This window comes from Neolamprologus multifasciatus, chromosome 6 (assembly GCF_963576455.1).
Source record: "Neolamprologus multifasciatus chromosome 6, fNeoMul1.2, whole genome shotgun sequence".
Classification (NCBI taxonomy): domain Eukaryota; kingdom Metazoa; phylum Chordata; class Actinopteri; order Cichliformes; family Cichlidae; genus Neolamprologus; species Neolamprologus multifasciatus.
In genome coordinates, this window is record NC_140444.1 from 37,879,952 (window position 1) to 37,902,937 (window position 22,986).

General features: G+C 46.1%; 2 protein-coding genes across 4 annotated transcripts in view; one reads left to right on the forward strand and one right to left on the reverse strand.

Moving 5' to 3' along the window:
* The window catches only part of LOC146517652 (nidogen-1-like), a 40,564-nt gene extending 26,053 nt beyond the window's left edge, over positions 1-14,511 (forward strand). The window contains exons 12-20 of one of the 2 annotated variants that reach the window (XM_085163985.1): positions 177-308; positions 2,528-2,758; positions 4,967-5,139; positions 5,650-5,776; positions 6,248-6,419; positions 6,801-6,958; positions 7,044-7,167; positions 8,470-8,582; positions 12,279-14,511. In XM_085163985.1, the coding sequence (XP_085020111.1) occupies positions 177-308; positions 2,528-2,758; positions 4,967-5,139; positions 5,650-5,776; positions 6,248-6,419; positions 6,801-6,958; positions 7,044-7,167; positions 8,470-8,582; positions 12,279-12,397 (1,349 nt within the window). In that variant the 3' untranslated portion in view covers positions 12,398-14,511. The remainder of the gene's footprint in view (positions 1-176; positions 309-2,527; positions 2,759-4,966; positions 5,140-5,649; positions 5,777-6,247; positions 6,420-6,800; positions 6,959-7,043; positions 7,168-8,469; positions 8,583-12,278) is intronic. The other variant, XM_085163986.1, reaches the window with a different exon arrangement.
* Positions 14,512-15,807: 1,296 nt separating this feature from the next.
* On the reverse strand, positions 15,808-22,892 carry tbce (tubulin folding cofactor E). Of its 2 annotated transcripts, none has more exons than XM_085164029.1 (17): positions 22,707-22,892; positions 22,404-22,517; positions 21,450-21,534; positions 21,191-21,355; positions 20,662-20,747; positions 20,424-20,523; positions 20,247-20,349; positions 18,810-18,886; positions 18,613-18,705; positions 17,942-18,006; positions 17,777-17,841; positions 17,176-17,328; positions 16,895-17,033; positions 16,736-16,804; positions 16,583-16,642; positions 16,400-16,491; positions 15,808-16,278 (listed from the first exon to the last, which is right to left on the reverse strand). In XM_085164029.1, exons 2-17 carry the CDS (start codon positions 22,510-22,512, stop codon positions 16,183-16,185), a joined length of 1,557 nt encoding a protein of 518 aa, XP_085020155.1. In that variant the 5' UTR covers positions 22,513-22,517; positions 22,707-22,892; the 3' UTR covers positions 15,808-16,182. The 2 variants fall into 2 exon arrangements, with proteins under 2 accessions (XP_085020155.1, XP_085020156.1); XM_085164030.1 differs by having other exon boundaries at positions 22,404-22,576.
* Between the last annotated feature and the right edge of the window lie 94 nt (positions 22,893-22,986).

Below are 22,986 nucleotides of genomic sequence, written 5' to 3' on the forward strand. Positions count from 1 at the left end.
CAAGGCGCGAATATCACACCGGAAACGAAGCGCTCTGCAGGACATGCTAAGGCGCACATAGTCTATTTGCAGCATTCAATTAAAGATCTACTTTCAGACTTTTCACCATCTGGTGGCCATTACTGGTACTGCAGGATCCAGAATGTGAGGAGCCTCTGTTTTTTCTGCCTGTTCAGATGTGGATGAGTGCCAGCAGCAGGACCGATGCCACGCTGAGGCCTCCTGCTCCAACACACAGGGCTCCTTCACCTGTCAGTGTCGTCCTGGTTTCCACGGAGATGGCCTCCACTGCAGTCCCACGTTCTCAGGTGGGTAACCAGCACGTTCACAGGTTTACAGACAGAGGGTTGCTGGTTCCAGAATGACTGCACATTTCAGTGAAATAAAGATGTGCTCATTTATCTGACCGTTCTGCCCCCTTCACTGTTTTAATCCTGAAACAGGTCATCCTGGAGTCTGTTTAAACACCCCAGCTATGCATTTATCACTGTAAACAGAGACACTGAGAGTGTTTTGATTTGTGTTCCAGTAAGAGTCTCATCCTGCAGCTCCTGCTGCAGCCCAGACTCATGCATGCTGATGCATGGTTCTGGGCTGCAGCGGCTGATGCACAGCAGCACGTTCTCTGTCTGATCTAATTCAACATGTGACGCATTCAAGTACAGTTAGTGTTTAGGAATCAGCAGAGTTTCTTGTTCCTGATTCATGTTTTCTTTCTGAAAGTGTGTGTGTTACTCAAAGAAGACAAACAGAAACGCAGCCAGCAGTCAGAGTAACACTGCTTCAGTGATTCCAGCTGTCAGCAGCTGGAGGCGCACAGCTAATTACAGCTTTACTCCTCTGCACCACAGTTCGGTCATATTTCCATCCTTTATTATGACCTGTCTTGCCTCTGAAGGCATCATTTAGTGTCCCGTGTCAAAACATGTCCGTGACTCTTAATGTCAGCAGCATCTTGTAGATGCCTCTAGTGTCGACAGCAGGGCTTTGATCGTCTCCGCCGCCATCGGGGATCCTTTGTCCCGTTGGACTGTTGGGGGCAGATGTGGCGCTGTCAGGACGGCTGTCGTGTGCGATGACACTGTTGTGGCTGGCTTGTGGTTTGTCTTTGAGGACACTCCCCGAGGACGCTGTGGGACCACAGAGATGAAGAGCCTGCTGCTTTAATCACTCAGTCTTTGTATCTGCAGCTGCCACGAAGTCTGTTCAGGAGCACGGACCTTTAAGCCACGTGTCGTTTTGTTTTTCCAAATGACCCAGTCATTAAAGTTTGATGTATTTGAAAATGACCTTTGTTTCTAATAGTGATTCATTCCAGACTCACAGCCCATAGAAACAAACGCACCCTGATCAGGACTCCATACGTCTTCCTCCTGGTAACACCGCAGCATCAGTTTCAGTTACACCTGCTGAAGACAGTTTTTAGGCCTCACGTCTCTTTTTTAGCCTCCAGTTTCCTCAGACTTCCTACAGACACGTGTCACGTCGTTGGCTTTGGGAATCATGCTGTTGGTGCAAAAATCATTTGTGTTTTTCAACATGCTGCTTTTAACAAAGATACACTTTAAAATGTGTTCTTAGGTTGCCTGTTATGTGCTGACTGGTTCATCTCTTTAGTAAACAGCTCCCTTTGTCACGGTCCGGGGTCATTTGACCAGTGTTCTTTGTTTCCTTGCGTTTCTGCATCATCTTAAGTTCATTTGTTGTTCTTGGAGTTATTCTCAGTTGTTCAGTTTAGTTCACTGGGTTTCCCCCTCGTGTTTTATTCCATGTCTCTGCAGCTCGTCATGTCTGTTTTATAGTGAAGGTCTGTCTTATGTCAGTGTATTTTGCGTCCCCATCGTCATGTCTTACTCCCAGCTGTGTCCTCCTTCTGTGTCTCATTCCCTCGCTGTCCCTCTGTGTATTTAAGCCTCGTGTCTGCCTCTGTTAGTTGCTGGTTCGTCTGTGTATCGCCTCCTGTTGGACTTTTCAGGTTTCTAGTCTCAGGTTTTTGTTCCTCTGTGTTATTGTTTTGTAGCTGCTTTGTTTAGTTTAGTTCCCTGCAATGCTTTTGTTTGTGCTGCACCTGAAAATAAAATTCATTTACTCAGTTGTCAGCACTTGGGTCCACACTTCTCATCTCCTGACGATCTGCCTCGCAGATCTTGACCCTTTTATGCTTTAGTGATTCAGAGGTGATGTGGTTTCAGTAACAAACACATAACAAATGATCTGAAAGTTTTCTGGTTCATGGATAAAAGCAGCCAGTGTCCAAAGAAAGGCCTGGGAGGTATTGCAGAAGTCTGACTGCTTGGATGCTAAATAGAAAGAAAGGGGCGGGGCTTGTGATGTCAATAACAGATCAAGAGCAGGTGTAACTTGACAGGTGCTGGAGCCTCATGTTTTCTGTGGATGCGTTATACTGACTGCTAATGTCATCAGATGCTACTGCTGTGTGACTGTAAACATCTGACTCTCTAAAGACACGGGTACGTGTCCGTCGGCGTGACGATCACTCTGTGAATGCGTTCTTGTGTGTCCTCAGAGCGTGAGAAGACCCGGTGTGAGCAGCAGAGAGAGAGCGCCGTAGCCGACTCTGACGTTCCCTTCTCATTCCGCCCTCGTCCTGTCGGCCGGTACGTTCCCCGGTGTGACGAGCACGGCGCTTACGAGCCCACGCAGTGCCACCAAAGCATTGGGCAGTGCTGGTGTGTGGACGCCAACGGGCAGGAGATCGCCAACACCCGCACAGGACCTCACAGTAGCCCTCCTCTTTGTGAGTCTCTGTTTCTGCTTATTGATGTTGTGCTATCGGAAAACAAACATTTTGTCGTGTCCTTCTATCGATATATTAAACTATTTACTCATATGAGGTTCATTTCAATTTAAATATGATTTATTTTCTGCCTGAAGCTGCACATGATGAATGTACTGTCGAACGTTATATACCTGAAAACCCTCTGCAGATCATTTCCTGATAACATTTACATTTACAATAATTGATTACACAGCAGTGGAGAGTAGACGTTATCACAGTAGATGTCTTTCTGAAAGCGCTGTAACTAAGTTTAAGAATATAATCCAGCCACTGTTATCATCGTCAATGCCCTGTACCAACACAGAGCAGAGCAGCTATCTGAACGCTACCCCAACAGAGGTCGATTATCTTGTTAATAATTTCACCTCCTCACTACGTACGACTCTGGATACTGTAGCTCCAGTGAAAACTAAGGTCTCTAATCAGAAGTACCTGACCCCGTGGTATAATTCTCAAACACGTAGCCTAAAGCAGATGACTCGTAAACTGGAGAGGAAATGGCGTGTCAGAAATTTAGAGGATCATCATTTAGCCTGGAGAAATAGTTTGTTGCTTTATAAGAAAGCCCTCCGCAAAGCCAGAACAGCTTACTACTCATCACTGATTGAAGAAAATAAGAACAACCCCAGGTTTCTCTTCAGCTCTGTAGCCAGGCTGCAATGTTCCCTCTAAGCTGCGCACTGCTGGCACGTCTCTGCGCACAAAAAAAAAATCTAACCTGAATTGAAATTAAAATAAATACGTTAACAATTCTGTTCTGCAGTCTTAGTCAGTGACTGGCTGCTCCCGTATGGGATCAGAACGATGCCACCTTATCCCACAGTCCAGCCAATGATGCGATTCACATTCGTATAAACGCAGCTAATCCACGTCGCTAACAGGCTATGACAGCGTCCTTATGTGCCGACACCAGTGTTTTAGCAAAGCGGCTGATGTGGAGTGAAGTTAATGACAACGTGTACAACCATTGGAGATGTGAGCAGGACAGACGGAACAACTGACGGACAAAGTGTGGACTTTATACCAGTTTTTAAACTGTGTTGATCGGCCACGTAAAACCAGAGTTATGATAAAATATCTGCAATGTTTATTTTTCTTCCTGAATACTATCGTTGTTTATATTTACTGCGGGAAGAAACGGTAAAAACTAAGAAATATACCCACAATACTACTTGGTAATAATAAATTCATACATTAAACTCCAGCACAGCACTGCAAACAGCTGGGAATCAGTGCTGTGTGGGACCTGTAATACAGGGGAAGTGGCACAAACAAACAAACAGGTTGGTCCATCTTTACAAGGCTCCTCCCAGTTGTTCATGATGGCGTACACAGCTGAGCAGAGTGACTAAAGCCGAACTACAAAAACATCAAAGGGAAAAGGGACAACAACAGCTGCACACCACACACAGTTAAAAGGTTACACACAATAAAAACATCCATTTGATTAAAGCACTGAAAATATAGATAAGATAACCTTTATTAGGCGCACAGGTGGGAGATTTGATTTTGATACAGCAAAGTTATGTAGCAGAAATTAGAAGACACTGGAATAGAATCAAATAAAAACACTATATACAATAGAGTAAAATAGAATACTATATACAATAGAATACAAATAGATTTAGAAACACTCAATAAACCCACGATGCTGATCAGTTTCCCAGGCGCAGTCCATCTAGATCTGGATCAGTTCATCCGTTCAAACCACACGAAAATCATACCCACTCACAGCAGAGTGACCCCACCCGACACACCCACTGCCTCAATAGAAAAATAAATGGCAGCGTTCAAATATCTAAATACCCAAAAGATGAAATCAGTCTGTGATTAGAAACATAATCACAGCATACCATGGCCATATATATATATATATATATATATATATATATATATATATATATATATATATATATATATATATATATATATATATATATACATATATATATATATATATATATATATATATAGTTTTAATATGTGCAGTCCAGCTGGTGTATGCGTGTAATATGATGCTGTACATGTACCTTTATATAAACCTGGATGTGTCAGACATGTCAGGTGATGTTTTAGAGAGGCCAGTATCATCTTGGTGAAGGTTGTAGGCTAGTTGTTACATGTCTACACAAAGCCCACTGCCAGCATGACTCTTCTCCTACACAGGCATCGATCAGGCAGTTACTCCCGCTCCGATCGGTCCCACGCCGCGGCCCGATGTCCAGCCCATCGCTCCTGGAGCATACCTGCTGTTCGCTCAAAGCGGGAAGATCGAACATGTGCCGCTCGATGGATACATCATGAGGAGGGAGGAGGCCAAGCCTCTGCTGCACGTCCCTGTAAGAACAATGGCGCTGCTGACAGCCTCCACAGATACTGCAGTGTTTACCAGCCCGTCCTGCTGCCTGAGATGTTTTAGTGTCAGGTCTTTACCTTACAGTGTAAAGCACCCTGAGACAGCTGCTGCTGTGATCTGGTGCTGAATTGAATGTGTTGTGGCCATAATAATATTCTCTTCAGAGAGATGCCACTTGGTTTAATTATCTACAATTGGTACCATAGTGACATCACTATGCTCTCTGTCTCTAGACTCGGACGAGGGTCTTTTGAAAAGATGGAAAACAAATCAAACCAGATGTCTGTCAGACGCTGAATGTGTTCATGGATTATGATTTTTGTGTTTATGGCATTCAGTCCTCACACATTCACGTTGTTCTTTATCTGTTTTCAGAGCTCTTCGTCTCTGTCATGAAGTCTATAAATCATCTGGAACATCTGCATTAATGTGTTGCAGCTGGAAACACAGCTGTCTGTTAAAATATCTGATCTTTTTCTTCCTTCACGACCAGGATCGAGTGGTGATCGCTGTGGCCTACGACTGTGTGGAGAAGATGGTTTACTGGACCGACATCACTGGACCAGCTATCAGCAAGGCCAGCCTCACTGGAGGAGACGTCGTTCCAGTTGTTACTAAAGGTACAGCAGGTGTCGTATATGTGGCTCCACTTTGTGCTGAACCTGGAGCTTGTGTGGTTTCTTTGTTTGAGTACTCGGGTGCAGGAGAAGTTCTACCCAGGACTTCATTGTTCTAGCAGTGGATGGTTTCATTTCAGCTGCTGTCACAAGAGCTAAACTATATTCTCAAAACCAAAGATCAAACTGTCCCAGTATTAGTGATTGAACATCCGACTCCTGGAACCTTCTGGTAGATCCCGTGGATGCTTCTTCGTCAGTATTTTTCAGGTGTTCCTGAGCAGCTTGTGTGGCCACAGGAATGTTCTTGCTCTGTACTTCTTACCTGTATGCTAGTGACTTGTAGTTTAAGTGGTTTTTTTCGATGTTCCTGCCACGCCCCTGATGAAGTTGAGCTCTTCGTCCTTTGGCAGTTAAGTGCAGTGGTGCCATCAGTCCCTGTGTTCAGTGTTAAGTATGTCTGCTCCTCCTCAGAGCTGCAGAGTCCTGAAGGCATCGCCATTGACCACGTGGCCCGCCTTCTGTTCTGGACTGACTCCACGCGAGACACCATCGAGGTCTCAAAGCTGGACGGCAGCCACCGGAGAGTCCTTTTTGACACTGACCTGGTGAACCCTCGACCCATCGTCACCAACCCAGCATACGGGTAATAGTATTTGTATTGTTAGCAGTAACACTATGTAATCGTATAACGAGGAGTAGCACTGACCCTATGTGTACTACATCTTTTGGTTGCTTCCTTTAGAAGGTTCCCACAGCCTCTATCATCCTCCTCATCCTCCCAGCATCTTCCTCTGTCACTCCATCCCTCTGCCTCCTTCACTACATCCATGAATCAGCATCCTTTGTCCAATATATCCATCACTATATGCCGTATATTCTAATTACTAGCAATAACTTCAGGACTCTTGGTGAAAGCTAATGCGCTTGAGTCTGCTAGTAGTGAAATTAATATCAGAGCAGAAGTTGTATCATGAACCCAGCAGTAGCAGTTTCTTGTAACTGGTTTTTGTGATGTTGGTCTCAGGCGGCTGTACTGGGCAGACTGGAATAGAGACGGGCCTAAAATTGAGATGTCCAACATGGATGGGACTGAGCGAGTTGTCCTGGTCAAAGACAATCTAGCACTTCCCAACGGTCTCACCTTTGACTATGACAACCAACAGCTGTGCTGGGCAGATGCAGGTAGGAAAAAGCCTTCCTCACATCCATACACAGCACTCAGAGCTGGAAATGTGTTCCTGGGTTACTTATCCCAATGACTCTGCAGGGACTCGGAAGGTGGAGTGTATGGATCCTCACCGCCAACTGAGGCGGAATATCGTCGAAGGGATCCAGTATCCGTTCGGCCTGGTTTCCTTTGGAAGAAACCTGTATTACACTGACTGGAGGAGGTACCAACTAAGACATTGACTTTGCATTTTTCTTTATTTAGAGCTCTGCTGATCTAAATCCACAAAGCTCAAAACTGTCAAATGGTGCATGGACCGAGTCTTCTATCCGGTCTTTAAGTGATGACATGATGAATCCTGCCTTTTATGTTCCAAACACCATAAAAGTCCAAGAAAAGGCCATGGGTGGCAACGGGAGGTTTGTTTTAGAACGCACTTCTGACTCCATTGTTAAAAAATCATATGTCGTTTATTTCATGGAAAATTATAAACAAAAATCAACCAAATAACTTCTTAAAACTTAAAATTAAACGAAAGTTAACTTAATTTGCTTTAACAACTTCAAAAGTGGTCAAAAAATCATTTTCTAACCCTCCCGCCTTCCCATCAGACATTTGGCAAACAAAAAACCATCTTTACCACACCCCTCCAGGGTGCTCTTAATCCCCTGATTAATGGGAGGGTCCATAAGCCAATAAACCAATCACTTTCCAAAAACGTTTCCAGTAAAATGAATTACAAATTTACATAACAAAACTAGGTCAGCATATTCTTACAACTTTAAAGAAAAAACAAAAATGAATACAAATTGCTTTTTATAAACATTCAACAAAAATGGCCACAACACCCTGCTTCCGGATCCAAACTGCTCTGTTTATTAAGGCTGTTGTGTTTTTAACATGTTTTAATGTTTTGTATCTTGTTCTATTTAATCTGAACAAGCCAGATTAAATAGTGTTTAGTGATCACTAAAACAGTCAGTGATCGCTGTCGGCCTCTCTCGGTTTTTATTATTGTTCATTTTAAAGCTCAGTTTTTAAACTTCCGATGTAACTACAGCCCAGCACATGCAGCAGTATATGAATGACTAACCTTGTATTGTGGATGGATTATCTCAGTTGTTCTCCTGACTGAAGTTTGGTCCGTTTACAGCATCCTGGATGTTAAACTTCATAGTTACACCTGGTAAAGCAGCAACGCTGATCATTTTATTAGAGATGAAAGACTTTAGACAGTTTGTGACTCTCAGTGATGTCGCAGTGTTCGTTTGAGCGGAGTTTGGACCTGGAAGTGGCTAATGACGTCAGCCTTAAAGACCAGATAGCACTTTTCTACTCTCACGGAGAACTCAAAACATTTTATACAACATGCCTCGTTCACCTATTTACACAAGCCCTTTTTCCTATGCTTAAGTGCTTTATCTTACATTCACTACATTGTGACTAATGGCAGTGTTAATGTGACATATCTGACACATCACTATGTGTCCTCTGAGATATTTAAAAGGTTGTGGGTGTTTTACAGGGAGGCCGTGGTGGCTGTGGATCGTCACTTGGGGAAAGAGACAGAAGAGTTTCTGCCACAGAAACGCTCTCGCCTGTACGGCATCACCACAACAGCAACACAGTGTCCACAGGGTATGACTTCTATCAGCAGTGACTGAAACAGAGAGACAAATGTAGGGACTAAGGACGATGAGAAATCGTAGAGTACAGTCTGTGGGAGGAAGGTTTACAAAGGTCTTTTAAAAAGGGGAAAAGCTAATCTGAGTTTAGCTTAGCATGAATACTGAGAGTAGGGGAAAAAGGTTGGTTTCGTTTGGTTGTTACTAGTTTTTAATTGTTTTTTTTGTTTTTTTACATTAATAAATATTGCCAGAGGTCATAAAACCGTCAGGAAATAAGGGAACGAGTGGTGATTTTCCCATGTTGTCTTTTTGTAAGCAGAGAAGTTTCCCGTTCGTTGGAACTTTGTGGGCTGAGAGGTTCGAGCTCTGTGGAGTTTCTTTCACAGCAGTTTAATGCAGTGGGAATAGTGGGAATAATTGATTCCAGATTCCATAGCATGTGAAGCATGGGAATTTCAGGCTGACATGACCTCAGAGAAGCCAGCTGTGGATATGGAGCCTGGCTCAGAGCCCAGAACTGTGCAACAGGCCACGATGAGAAACTGCTTCACCTGCTGGTTTCTGTGCAACACAAACGGATGCTGAAGTGTTCAGGCACTTCCTGAGGCTGCAGATCCTCCAATCATATAGTCATGTTTATACACTCGTCCCACCAGCTGGCCCTTCTGTTAACACAGACGTGAGAGCTCTGAGGTATTTTCACTATTGGCTGTTTCAGTCCACATGAAAACATTATGGGTTCTTCCCAGTATAAAAGATGGGCACGCTAACTCTGATGTGAAACCTTTATTTCAAACACGTACGTAACGCAGATCTCTTTTTGCTACTGCTGGCCTTCACACACAAACTCGATGAAAGAGCAGCCAATCAGAACTCTACCCCTGCTCTGTTGCCCATTACTGTTTTTACACTGTTGTGCTGCTCTAAGGTTCTCTTTGCATTTAGTTTGAGAACACATGTGAATACATCCATCCATCCATCCATCTTCATCCGCTTTATCCGAGGCCGGGTCGCGGGGGCAGCAGCCTAAGCAAAGAGGCCCAGACCTCCCTCTCCCCAGCCACCTCCTCCAGCTTATCCGGGGGAACGCCAAGGCGTTCCCAGGCCAGCTGAGAGATATAATCTCTCCAGCGTGTCCTGGGTCTGCCCCGGGGCCTCCTCCCGGTGGGACATGCCTGGAACACCTCACCCAGGAGGCGCCCAGGGGGCATCCTTGTCAGATGCCCAAACCACCTCAGCTGGCTCCTTTCGATGTGGAGCAGCAGCGGCTCTACTCTGAGCCCCTCTCGGATGGCAGAACTTCTCACCCTATCTCTAAGGGAGAGGCCAGCCACCCTTCGGAGGAAGCTCATTTCCGCCGCTTGTATCCGCGATCTCGTTCTTTCGGTCACTACCCACAGCTCGTGGCCATAGGTGAGGGTAGGGACGTAGATCGACCGGTAAATTGAGAGCTTCGCTTTTACACTCAGCTCCCTCTTCACCACGACGGACCGGTGCAGCGTCTGCATTACTGCAGCTGCAGCCCCAATCTGTCTGTCGATCTCCGGCTCCCTTCTCCCATCACTCGCGAACAAGACCCCGAGATACTTGAACTCCTCCACTTGGGGCAGGAACTCATCCCCGACCCGGAGTGGGCACTCCACCTTTTTCCAGCTGAGAACCATGGCCTCAGATTTGGAGGTGCTGATCGTTATTCCCGCTGCTTCACACTCGGCTGCGAACCGTTCCAGTGCAAGCTGGAGGTCATCACCCGATGAAGCCAACAGAACCACATCATCCGCAAAGATCAGAGATGAGATCCTGAGGCCACCAAAGCGAAAGCCCGCCGTCACTTGGCTGCGCCTAGAAATCTTGTCCATAAAAATTATGAACAGAACCGGTGACAAAGGGCAGCCCTGGCGGAGCCCATCTCCCACCAGGAACGAGTCCGACTTATTGCCGGCAATGCGAACCAAGCTCTTGCAACGGTTTTATAGGGATCAAATGGCCCGTAGCAATGGGCCAGACACCCCATGCTCCCGCAACACCTCCCACAGGACACCCCAAGGGACACGGTCGAATGCCTTTTCCAAGTCCACAAAACACATGTAGACTGGTTGGGCAAACTCCCATGCACCCTCAAGTATCCTCGAGAGGATGAAGAGCTGGTCCAGTGTTCCGCAACCAGGACGAAAGCCGCATTGTTCCTCCTGTATCCAAGGTTTGACTAGCGGACGAACTCTCCTTTCCAGCACCCTGGCATAGACTTTCCCGGGGAGGCTGAGGAGTGTGATCCCCCTGTAGTTGGAACACACCCTCCGGTCCCCCTTCTTAAAGATGGAGACCACCACCCCGGTCTGCCAGTCCACGGGTACTGCCCCTGATCTCCACGCAACATTGCAGAGGCGTGTCAACCAGGACAGCCCTACAACGTCCAGAGCCTTCAGGAACTCGGGGCGGACCTCATCAACACCAGGGGCTCTGCCACCAAGGAGTTGTTTAACTGCCTCAGTGACCTCGCCCCCGGAAATTGGCGGGTCATTCCCCTCATCCCCAGACTCTGCTTCCTCCTCGGAAGACGTGTCAGTGGAATTAAGGAGGTCCTCGAAGTATTCCTTCCACCGCCTGACAATTTTCTCAGTCGACGTCAGCAGCGCTCCGCCAGCACTATACACAGTGCAGGTAGAGCACCGCTTTCCCCTCCTGAGACGCCTGACGGTTTGCCAGAATCTCTTCGAGGCAGTCCGAAAGTCTTTTTCCATGGCCTCTCCGAACTCCTCCCACACCCGAGTTTTTGCTTCAGCCACTGCCCGAGCCGCATTCCGCTTGGCCTGTCGATACCTGTCGGCTGCCTCCGGAGTCCCACAGGCTTACCAAGCCCGATAGGACTCCTTCTTCAGCCTGGTGGCTCCCTTCACCTCTGGTGTCCACCATTTGGTTCAGGGATTACCACCACAGCAGGCACCAATCACCTTGCGGCCACAGCTCAATGCAGCAGCTTCGGCAATGGAGACGCTGAACATGGTCCATTCGGACTCAATGTCCCCCGCCTCCCTCGGAATGCTGTTGAAGCTCTGCCGGAGGTGTGCGTTGAAGATCTCGCGGACTGGGGCCTCTGCTAGACGTTCCCAGCACACCCTCACTACGCGTTTAGGTGCACCAGGTCTGTCCAGCGTCCTCCCCCGCCACCTAATCCAACTCACCACCAGGTGGTGATCAGTTGACAGCTCAGCCCCTCTCTTTACCCGAGTGTCCAGAACATATGGCCTCAGGTCTGGTGATGCGATTACAAAATCGATCATCGACCTACGGCCTAGAGCGTCCTGGTGCCACGTGCACTTATGGACACTCTTATGTGGCCAAACTGTGATTAGCACAGAAGTCCAATAACAAAGCACCGCTCGGGTTCAGATCAGCCCCATGGACTAAGGCCCGGCCACCAGACGCTCGCCCTCGGGCACCCTCCCCGGGCCTGGCTCCAGGGCGGGGCCCCGGTAACCCTATCCCGGGCAGGGTAAACTGTTCCCTCGATGTTCTATTCATAAGGGTCTTCTAATGTGAATACAATGTAACTAAAATGACATTTGACAGTAACAGTGGTGCACATGGGTGACATCATCAGTCCTCTGCCACCATGGCCTTTCAGACTTCCTGTCCTGTCAAAGTAAGACCCTTTCTGTAAAGACCTTTGTGACATTGTTGCATTGTCTTCCCTTCGATGCCTTAGTGTATAACTACTGCGCTGACAACGGCGGATGTTCTCACCTGTGCCTGCCACGGCTTGGAGGGCTCTCCTGTCGCTGCCCGGACACGACCGACGGTCAGTGCGAGGAGAAGGTCCTGTGAGCTGAAGACGACGTGACGATTTCAACTTTTCTTACTTGAACTTTAACATTTCTGTAGTCATTTTAGAGTCTCATGAGCTTTTGAAAGCTGTTCAAACCTCACTGTGTCTGTCCTCACTGGTTCTCACATCTGCTGATTGTTGCAGTCCAAAGTGAAAAACACAGATTTACCTGATTGGGTGATGAATATGTGACAAGGTACCGTTGTTTATAGTTTATATTGTGTACTTTCAGCCTGCTCATTGCTTTCTGATAGATGCTCTAAAAGGTTTTTGTGTCAGATATTCTTCTGGAGTTAGTGATGACCACAGTGCCTCCGAGTTTTGTGAACAGTGTTTTCCTGCTTTGACGGTTTTTTTTTAGATGCTGATGTCTCAGGTTTGACTCCTGGATTTTCACACTAGTGAGTTAGTGCTTCTGCTTCATTTACAGGAAACAAATGGAATAACTGTTAGTTTCATGCAGCATTTCTTCAGTTCAACCACCATGACATGATTATATAGCTCAGCAACCTTACATGATGAAATGTGACTTTTTGGCAGGACTAACATACTCAGTGATCTCTGCAGGTCTCTAACAGGGAGCCTGTGACAAACATTTATTCTGTTTGTTCTAAACCGCGCAGTGTATTTTTATATGAATGTAAATATTTACCCACTATGCCAACAGTATTCTTGTTTAAATGGTGCTGATGTAAGCCTGAGACCTGATGATGGTGATTGCTGTGACGGTGTGTGAAACAGGGCTCCTGTTGAACTCTACCTCCAGTCTGTGCTCCATTTTTCAGTGATGATTAAAGATAAACAACTGGTGTAACTGGAGTTCTCGCTTATTTGAAGCCATTTTCCTCAGGTACGGAAGACCTAACAGCCAACATGTTCATCGAACCATTTAATCAAATCACAATCAGGATTTTTTTTTTCTCTGAAACTGGATAAATTCAGGACATTCAGCTGTCCATGTAATGTCTAAATACAGTGTAAAACTTTATTGGCATAGATCATTATTTCATTTGAATATTACCATCCACAGACCTGCTGTGACATGCTATCGTTCTCCAGTATGAAACAAAAAAACCCCCAAATTGTACTGTGTGTACAATAAAGTACAATAAAGTACAATAAAGTGTTTTATTGCTATCTTTGTATTGAACAGTAGACTGGTGACCTCACTCCTCTCCAGGATGTACCCCTCTGTGAATAAATGTGTGGGACAGCCTCCTTTCATTTGATCAGTGTTGCATAAATAAGAGCCACTCTAAGTACAGTGGTCCGTCGCTATAACGCAGTTCACCTTTCGCAGACTCGCTGTTTTGCGGATTTTTTTGTTTTATTTTTCTTTTTTAACAGCGCATTGTGTTCTGCGTCCTGATTGGCTGTAGACGATTGTCAATCTCGTGCCGTGTCTCCTGTACAGTACAGAGTGTGTTCAGATTGTCACATTTACATAAATCTTCGATCCTAGCAGTGTGACTCTGAAGTGCTGCACTGTATGTTTGTACGTTTTCTTCCCAACAAACAACAACGTTGACGAAACGTCGTCACCTGCGGATGCCTTTGGTTTCAATCTATAATACTGGACTTATTGTTCTACAAAGGTTTGAACTTTGAGAGTGTTTAAAGAAGAGAGAAAAGTGTGACAGTGTTCATGCCTGTAGTGAGGGGTTTTACAGCCTTAAACACCTGTGATAATTGTAAGAAATCAAGTTGGCTTCGTCACAGATTTCATTTATCGCAGGATTTGTTTAGAACATAACTCCTGCGATAAACGAGGGACCGCTGTACTTCATGTATTTGTTACTTCTCAGCTGGACTATTGTAACTGTTTTATATTAGTGTTTCTATAATTGTCCTGAAAAGTCTTCAGTTTGTTAAACTGTCATAACGAGAGCACTAACAGGGACTAGAAAGAGAAGCTAATGTGTTTCCATATCAGCTTCTCTTCACTGGCTTCAGTTGATTCCAAAACTGAATTTGAAATCCTTCCTCTGATGCGATGTCTTGAATGATCGCTCCCTCCATACACATACATCATCCTTGTGGGGCGATGTGATGCCAGTGTTTCTACACAAGAGTGAAAATGTGCTGAAAGTTAAATGTTTTTAGACTTAGACAAGTAACTATAGTATGGGCAGAAATCTGTGCCATCAGATACTGAATTTGAATAAGTTAAATTTGAATTGCTCAGATTCAATCTGAATTGTAACTTGAATAAATGCTTTTGAAAACTGAATTTGAATTAGTCTAATTTGAAATTCAATTTATGGTTCGGAAACTTCAGGTCCAGCTCAAGATTGCCACATTCGGTCCGCTGGTAAAACAAAGTTCGATTATTCTTGAACCGGAACCGGATGTAAGTTCCAAATAACTGAATTGTAGAACTGAAACTGAAATTATTTGAGAGCTACATTTTTAAAGGATAGAACACAGTTTCAAAGCAATTGAATTAATTTTCAAAATATAAAATTCAATTTAGTGACGATCATTCTCAAACCATAAACTGAATTTCAAATTAGACTAATCCAAATTCAGAGCCGGGGCTCGAACCGGCAACCTTCCGGTTACAAGACGAACTGCCAACTCTTTGAGCCATGATTGAGATTTTATCTCTTCCTCAGCTCCCCTTACTTGTGGTGTTCCCCAGGGATCTATACTGGGGCCAATTTTATTCTCTATTTATATGCTGCCTCTAGGTCTCATTTTTAGAAAATATAACATTTGTTCATTCATATGCTGATGATACTCAGATCTATCTTCAGCTGAAGGGAAACAGTCCGGCCTCACTAGAACTTCAGTGTCTTGGTGAAGTTACATCCTGGATGGCCTCCAACTTCCGTAACTTCAGTGAGAACAAAATCAAAGTGATAATTTTGGACCAAGCGGCAATCCCAGCACCTCCCATTTTAACCTGCACAGTCTTGAACACATTGCCCTGGTGCTCGCCTCTCTCCATTGGCTCTGCTTCAGAGTTAACTTTAAAATGTTCTTGTTGACTTACAAAGCCCTGAATGGACAGGCTCCCGGGTGTTTGTCTGACCTCTTTAGATCTCTTAGATCAAGTGATCTTTTGCTTTTAGCCGTACCAAGGTCGAGGTTCACAGAGGCGGTCGAGCATTTGCAGTCGTAGCGCCTAAGCTGTGGAATAATTTCACATCACTACACATCAGACAGGCTCCTGCTGTCAATCGTTTTAAATCTTATCTTAAAACACATTTGTATTTACTGGCTTTTAATACAGCATGAGAGATATTTGCTAATTCATATTTGATGTTTGCTGTCAATATTATAAGTTGCCTTGGTATGTTGTATTCTTGCACAGCGCTTTGGTCAACGTTCCTGTTGTAATTAAATGTGCTAAATAAATAAATAAACTATGAGCATGTCCCAAAGAGGAGGATGAATAAAAACAGAGTCTCAGTGCTGTCGATGTTTAATCAGCATTCACACTAATAAAGATCTGGGTCATGGTGGTTTATTCACAGCTGACGCTGAGCCAGACTGAAACACTGTCCACTGATTTTTAAGCATCGCTGTAGGAATGTATTAGCTTTGCTGTTTGCATTTAACATTTCATGGTTCAGTCTGCACCTCAGCCTGTAATGCTCCTCTGAGGCACCTTCAGCGTCAGAGGAACCACAACAAAAATAAAACGCGTCTGCCACGTTTGAAATGAGGCATCAACAAATGCAGTGGCGTGCAGCTGTGCACAGAAGCAGCTCGTGTGAGTCTCCATCTCATTTCAACAGCTCCTCTGCTCCTCCTGTGGGTCTTCGAGACCTGGACTGGGTCACGACCAGCGCACCAGCACTTGGTCTCCATCCTCTATGGAGTAAAACTGCAGTGTTTTCAGGTCACTGCCGATCTCGAACTCTGTCCCCACCATCTGTAACAGCAAGAACATTTTACTGTCCCACATGTTCAGACTGAACATGGAGGCACAAACACAAGAAAACCAGTGAACGTGTGCTGCTGTCTGTGACTCCTGCCTTCACTGAGCCTGCTACCTTGGGGCTGGTGTAGGTGAGCCTCAGATCTGCTGCAGGGACCTTGAGCAGCCTGTACAGCAGGCCCTTCACCTTCTGCACCACCATGGAGGCTACAGTACAGAAACACATGACTGTTTATGTGCGGAGCTCCACAGACGGACGAGAGCGCTGACAACGAGAGTCGAGGCTTTGAGCTCGTACCTGGAAGTTTCTTCTCCAGTGGTTTCCGGTTAGCATCGTCCGGAAACACAAAGGTAACCTCTGATGAAGGAAGGACAATGAGACTGTCTGTGTGATCTTTGATTCACGTTCATTCGTGGAGCCACTCAGACAGCAGAAAGGGGCGGGACTTACTTAACAGCTGATTTTTCAGGGCAAAAGGCTCCGGCTTCCTCAGCTCGCCGTCCTCAGGAGCGCCATACTCTGAAGAACAGGAGCACGGAGTTAGTGACGGAGACCATGTCAGTAATAGTAAAGCTGTCGCAGGTCATCTGACCCCACGGCGTGACTTACTGCTGATGAGGGCCTGATAACGAGGGTGTTCACAGATGAACTGAGGGCTGGGCTGACTCCGCCCACCCGCCTTTAGCCACTCCTCTCCAAACATCTTCATATAGTCGAGCTCCGCTCCCCTCCTGTCGTCAGCGTGAATCTGCAGGAAAGCCCAGCAGCTTGAGCACAGGACAGAACTCATACACAAGAGGCGGGGCTCTGCGGCGCTCTAATCTGAAGACGTGTCAGGACACGGCGTCCGCACGTTTCCAAAGCATCGGTCTCACAAACATCGAGCTCACCTCGCAGCCGTTCAGCACGACCAGCTGTCCCAGTTTAGCGATCAGCATCTGATTGGCTGTTTTCGGGTTTCCATCCCTGCTCACCAGCTTGTTGCCACGGCAAGAAAGCCGGACCAAACTGGGAAGTTTGGCCAGCTCGTTCACCACAAACCACTGAGTGAGAAAGAGAGAAACACTTCCTTTAAACTGGCGTAGAGTTTATTTTAAATGACGTCCAATCATGAAGCTGAACAGAGGAACAAAAATGACACGACCAAGCCCGCGTGACGGCGCCCACACTGGATGTAACAGCGTGATTGTGTAAAACACGCAGTCACTGTAGCTCAGACGAGCTGCTGTGTCACAGCCTTCACCCACAGCACTGCAGAGTTACACACAGTGTCCAGACTGGCTTCACACCGTGTAACAACAGTTACAACGACACAAACAGACACAGTCGCAGCTGTTGACCGTTTCTATGGCAACACATTTCACTGAACTGAAGCTGGCATGTTTGATGTTTGTTAGTTTTGTAATGTTTCAGGTGTTTGTGTTCCAGTGAGACGTCGGTCACAGTTCGCTCTGGTTAAGCATCCGACGCCGTGTGCAGGAACACACTGACCTCAGTGATGTTGTTGTGGTCCAGGTTGAGATTCTTCAGCGCTGCGTACATGGCGGTGTGCGACCCTGCAGAGCAGAGACGTCACTGACACGTTTGCAGTCGCACAGAAAGCTGTTCTACACAAAAGGACAACAGATGCTGTTAGGCTGGAAACGGTGTCGTTACCGGGGGCAGCATCTTCAAACCGAACGACAGACAGTCCGGTCTTGGATAGATTCAGCTGCTCCAGCCTGCCACGAGAAACACAGCAGACTCACTCCAGCTGCTTTTATTAGATAACAAACAGGAAACTGTGACTATGGTGAAAACACTGTAAACATCACTAAAATCAGATCAAGTACTGGTTTTTGGGGTGTGTGGGATCACCACGTCCACCTAGAGCTGCAGGGGGCGGGGCAAAATCCCTGCTGTGGCCGCTGGGTTGCCTAGCAACACAGTTGTTTCCATATATTTTGACAAGATGCTGCTCTAACATGAGCTAGAGCTAGCTAGCTAAACATACAGAGGACTGCAGTTCAATAAAAGGCCTGAGGATGGCAGTGTAGAAACAGGGTTCACAGCTGAGCGCAGCACACATGTACAGACGTGACCCGACTCAGTGATGGAACCAGAAACATCTTCTATGATATTTAAATGTTACATAAAATAAATGGCATGTTTCCCACTCGTGCTGCTGCAGGGCGGAGCAGTCCTCCCTGCGTGTGTTCATGTTCGTATGCTGCTCAGCATGAGGTTAACTGACAGTGAAGCTGCAAACGTTTCTACATCACAAGTCTGCATGGATGAACACAAACACGTGCAGCACATCGATGCGCGGCTGACACTTTGTACTGTACCTGGGCAGAGCAGATAAACTGAGCACGCTGTCCTGCACCAAAGGATTACTGGACAAACTCAGACTCTTCAGCGACTGCAGCCGTCCCTCAGGCCTTTAAACACACACAGCACAGCTGGTTTCAGGCAGCTCTGAGTGAAAACACACACGTAAAGGCAAAGCAGGGCACAGAAGATGATGATGATGATAAAGTGTTACCTCTGCAGCTCTGTAATGCTGTTTTCTTCCACACACAGGTCCTCCAGCTGGGGCCACATGGGAGCACAGTCCAGAATCTGAGAGGAAAGCATGATCATTCATTTAAACAGAAGCAGTTCATCATCTCAAGATGCAACACCGTCCATGATGAGAACGGACGACCCACTATTTAAGAGAATCTGGCCTCAGCGGGGAGGAAGAACTCCCTCTGAAGAGGAAGAACTCCCTCTGAAGAGGAAGAGACTCGAGCCAGAAGCAGGTTCAGCGGTAAGAGGAGAAGAAACACTGAACGCAGCGATGTGAGTGGTAGAGAATAGGGCTGCCACAAACGATTATTTTGATAGTCGACTAGTCACCGATTATTTTTGCGATTAGTCGACTAATCAGATCATCATCCATTGGACATAAAACGTACAGCTTATTGCACCAGCAGCATCTGCTCTTATATAACTATCATTAGCTTACAGCTGTAAGTGTTTAAGGTCTGTGCTAACTAAAAATAAAGACAAGATGATAGTTTATTACATTTTAATGAAATTTGCAGATTGTTTCAGTGAAGTTTAATAAACTCCTTGCTATCTAAAATATAACAGGACACCGGAGTAAATTCTCGAGCATCTCACACTTCTGATAATCAGCTGTCTGCTTGATGTTTATTCAGCTGTGTAAAAACTATAACTTTAATCTCAGCCAAACTGATTTACTCAGGAACAAATAAAATACTAAAAAAAGCCAAACAATAACATTTTTAAGTTATCTAAGTGACTTATATATCATGTTTAACCTGAGTAGCGAAAGACGGCGGTGGGTTTGAAAACGATTAGCCGGGAGTCCGGTGTTCCGGTGTAGCTATCGAGCTAGTGGCTAACAGACGTCTCTGAAAACGTCGGAGCGCTTTTGAAAATATGTGGTGTCTTGATAAACTGAGCAGATATTTGAGGTTTACACAGCTACATTCTCGCCTGAAAATATGTTAAACGTTTATTTTGTGACCCAGAAAGAATAATAAGAGTAATATTAAAACTAACTAGCTGCCGCCATTGTTGGAAACTGAGCTGGGCTGCGCTATGAATTCTGGGACACAGCTTCTTCTTCTTCGGGGTTTAACGGCAGCTGGCATCCTTGTACATGCAGTGCTGCCATCTTCTGTTTCAGTCCGTTATTACACTCTTAAATCCTACTACTTATTCCTGCGTCTTTTGGGATCTTACAAAGCTTCAAACGACGCGTCGACTATTAAATCAGTCGTGATGATTTTGATAGTCGACGTAATCGTGACTAGTCGACTAATCGTGGCAGCCCTAGTAGAGAAACAGAAAAAGAGGGAACACTTTAAATTCTCTTTTCTTCAAACTTTAAGTTAGTCTACTGTTCGATGTGAATGTTCCCCCGGAGCTGAAACACAAAAGTAAATATAAGTGCCACAGTGCTGCGTACCTGTGGCCAGGTGAGCTGGCAGCCGTTGAGCACGAGGACTTTGAGGGCTGAGAAAGCGTGGCGTAGAGCCGAGGGGTCAGGGGGCAAACGAAGTCTGTTGTAACTGAAGACAGAAACACAACACAATGTTGAGTGGAAGGAAAGCGAGGCCAAACAAAGCGCCCCACACACCCACACCTGAGCTGCAGTCCTCCCAGTCTGTCCAGCTGCTGGCTGATGGTGGCCACGTCCTCCCAGCACGACAACAGAGTCCCACTCAGGTCCAGCCACTCCACGTCTGATCAGCGTGGTTAAGGTGTCACATCCACACTGCTCGCAATCACAACCTGACACACTCTGAGAAATGGGAACGCTTTGTGAAGCTCACACATGCTGAGTGCCAGTAAAGCATCCAGCACCGTCTGTGGAAGGATACTGGGAGTTGTGGTCCTGATTTCTCCATCAGCACCAGACCAGCTCACGTCAGAGCGGCTCAGCAGCACCGAGGGAAGGCTCTCAAAACTGCACACACACAGACACACAACACAAAGTGTGCAGGTTTATAACAGGAGTGAAAACTGTGAACACAAAGGCTGTGACTCTGTGAGTGGACACACATGTAACGGATCTCTTGGATCTGACTGTGGGAACACGAACCCCACAGGGCTGGATTCAGCAGGAACGACTCGCTGCTGTTGTTCATCTCAGGCTGTGTTTACTTAGTTAGGAGATGATTTTATGATGTCTGACTATATAAAACCTGTGTCTCAGGCGACTTTCATCTTCCTCCTCGCTTCATCAGCACTGACTCTGCAGCTCAGCTGATCATCATAGCACATGCATTACTGCAGGTGGAAGCTACCAACAGCTACCAGGCGACAGAGCTGAAGCTGCTCTGAGCAGCAAAGTCTAAATGAAAACAAACACAGCTGTGTGACGCTCTTCTCCTGACCACAGCATCGTACCCACGCTCCTTGATGTTCCCCCACTTGAGCTTCTTCTTGGAGATGGAGATCTCCTCACTCAGCACCTCCTCTGAGTCGATCTTGTACGCCTGTCGCACGGCGGTCAGATAGTCCACTCCAAAGCTCACCTTTGCCGGGCGGACGAAGGAGCCTCCTGTGGGCTGTCTGAGAACAAAGGCAACGTATCAGGACATTTTCACAGAAGACTTTAGAAAGTAATTATCTCACAGAGCAGGCAGAGCACGCTTCAGCACTTTACCTGCACGTGAAATACTGCACTCCCTCGTGGCTGCCGTCATGTTTGCCTCTGTCGGGGTTGTCCCACTCCACACCCAGCCACAGACCTACAAACCACAAAACAAACACACAATGCAGTGATGCAAGCATGTGGTTAAATCTGCTTCATCGGTGTGATTTCATCCGTGTACTCAGACTGGACGTGTATCGAGAGAGGGGGACAGGAAAAGGCCCCGCCCCCTCCCAGCTCTCCTCCCTCTCTGCGTCCAGTCTGTTGGGTTTGAAATGACACAGGCTTTGTCTCGGTATGCTGTTGCTAAAAGTCAATCATATTTATTCTTAATCAAAATATAAGTTTGATCAATATGTTAAATGACAAATGTGAGGCAGCTGGGCCCTATGACCCCCTATCAGCAAGCACTTGGCGACAGTTGGAAGAAAAACTCCCTTTTAACAGGAAGAAACCTCCGACACATCCAGGCTGTAATCTGCTGCAACTGGTGGTGGTGAAGAAAAGACTATTGGAGACAGACCGACAGTAATATAATCGTGTAATAATTACTAATGAGTAACTGGAGGAGTGACCTGATAACAAAGGAGAAGAGAAATGAGGTCAGCAAAAAAGAAACACTCAATGCATCATGGGAATCCCCGGAAGCCTACGTCTATTGCAGCATAACTAAGGGAGGATTCAGGGTCACCTGGTCCAGCCCTAACTATATGCTTTAGCAAAAAGCCTAATCTTGAAAGTAGAGATAGTGTCTGTCTCCTGAATCCAAACTGGTTCCACAGAAGAGGGGCCTGAAAACTGAAGGCTCTGCCTCCCATTCTACTTTTAAATACTCTAGGAACAACAAGTAGGCCTGCAGTCAGTATGATGCTCGTAGTAAACATTTCATGATCAAAGTCTTTCTGTCATACTGACTGTCTCTGTGTTCGCGGTTTATGATGTTCTTCCATGCGTGATGGGTCCTACCTGCTGTGGGGGGTACAGGTCCGAAGTAGCGCACTGTGGCCCGCTCCCCGCCGCAGGACACCCGCTTACCCACCGCATCCACCGGCACCTCCGCCTCGTCTACTCCCATGGAAGCTACGAAGAAAAACACTAGAGCCACTCTGTAGTTCTTCTCCAACAGGAAGCAGCTGATGCTATATTTAAGCGTAATAAGTAAATACTGCGCATTTCCGGTATGTCACTGTTTGGATAGCTTATTGTGTCTGAAAAATGAGAAACAAGTAATGTTTGAAAAATGCAAACTTAATGTAAAATCATACACACCTTTGATAAATGTCGCGTTTGCTGCGGTCACTCAGCCTGCTCCCACCAAAACATCCTGCAGCTGCGTCACCGGATGGGACCTATTTCAACGTCGTACCGTTTTCCCACAAACCTTTTTTCTAAAAAGAAGTTATACCACGAAGGAAATATACTCACTGACACTTTACGTGTGTCTGGTCCTTTCCTATACATCACCCCAGTTTAGTTATACGGTACCAAATCAGCCGAAAGCTAGGAAAATGCATAGGAACCTTTGTGGGGCTTTGCCGTGTTCCTATGG

Excerpts from the sequence above, each read along its gene's own strand:
- tbce (XM_085164029.1), bottom strand. The coding sequence starts at position 22,512 with ATGGGAGTAGACGAGGCGGAGGTGCCGGTGGATGCGGTGGGTAAGCGG. Across the intron at positions 21,356-21,449 it reads GTGCAGTATTTCACGTGCAG|ACAGCCCACAGGAGGCTCCT; the intron begins GTAAAGTGCTGA and ends CTTTGTTCTCAG. Across the intron at positions 17,329-17,776 it reads ACCACAACAACATCACTGAG|TGGTTTGTGGTGAACGAGCT; the intron begins GTCAGTGTGTTC and ends TTTCTCACTCAG.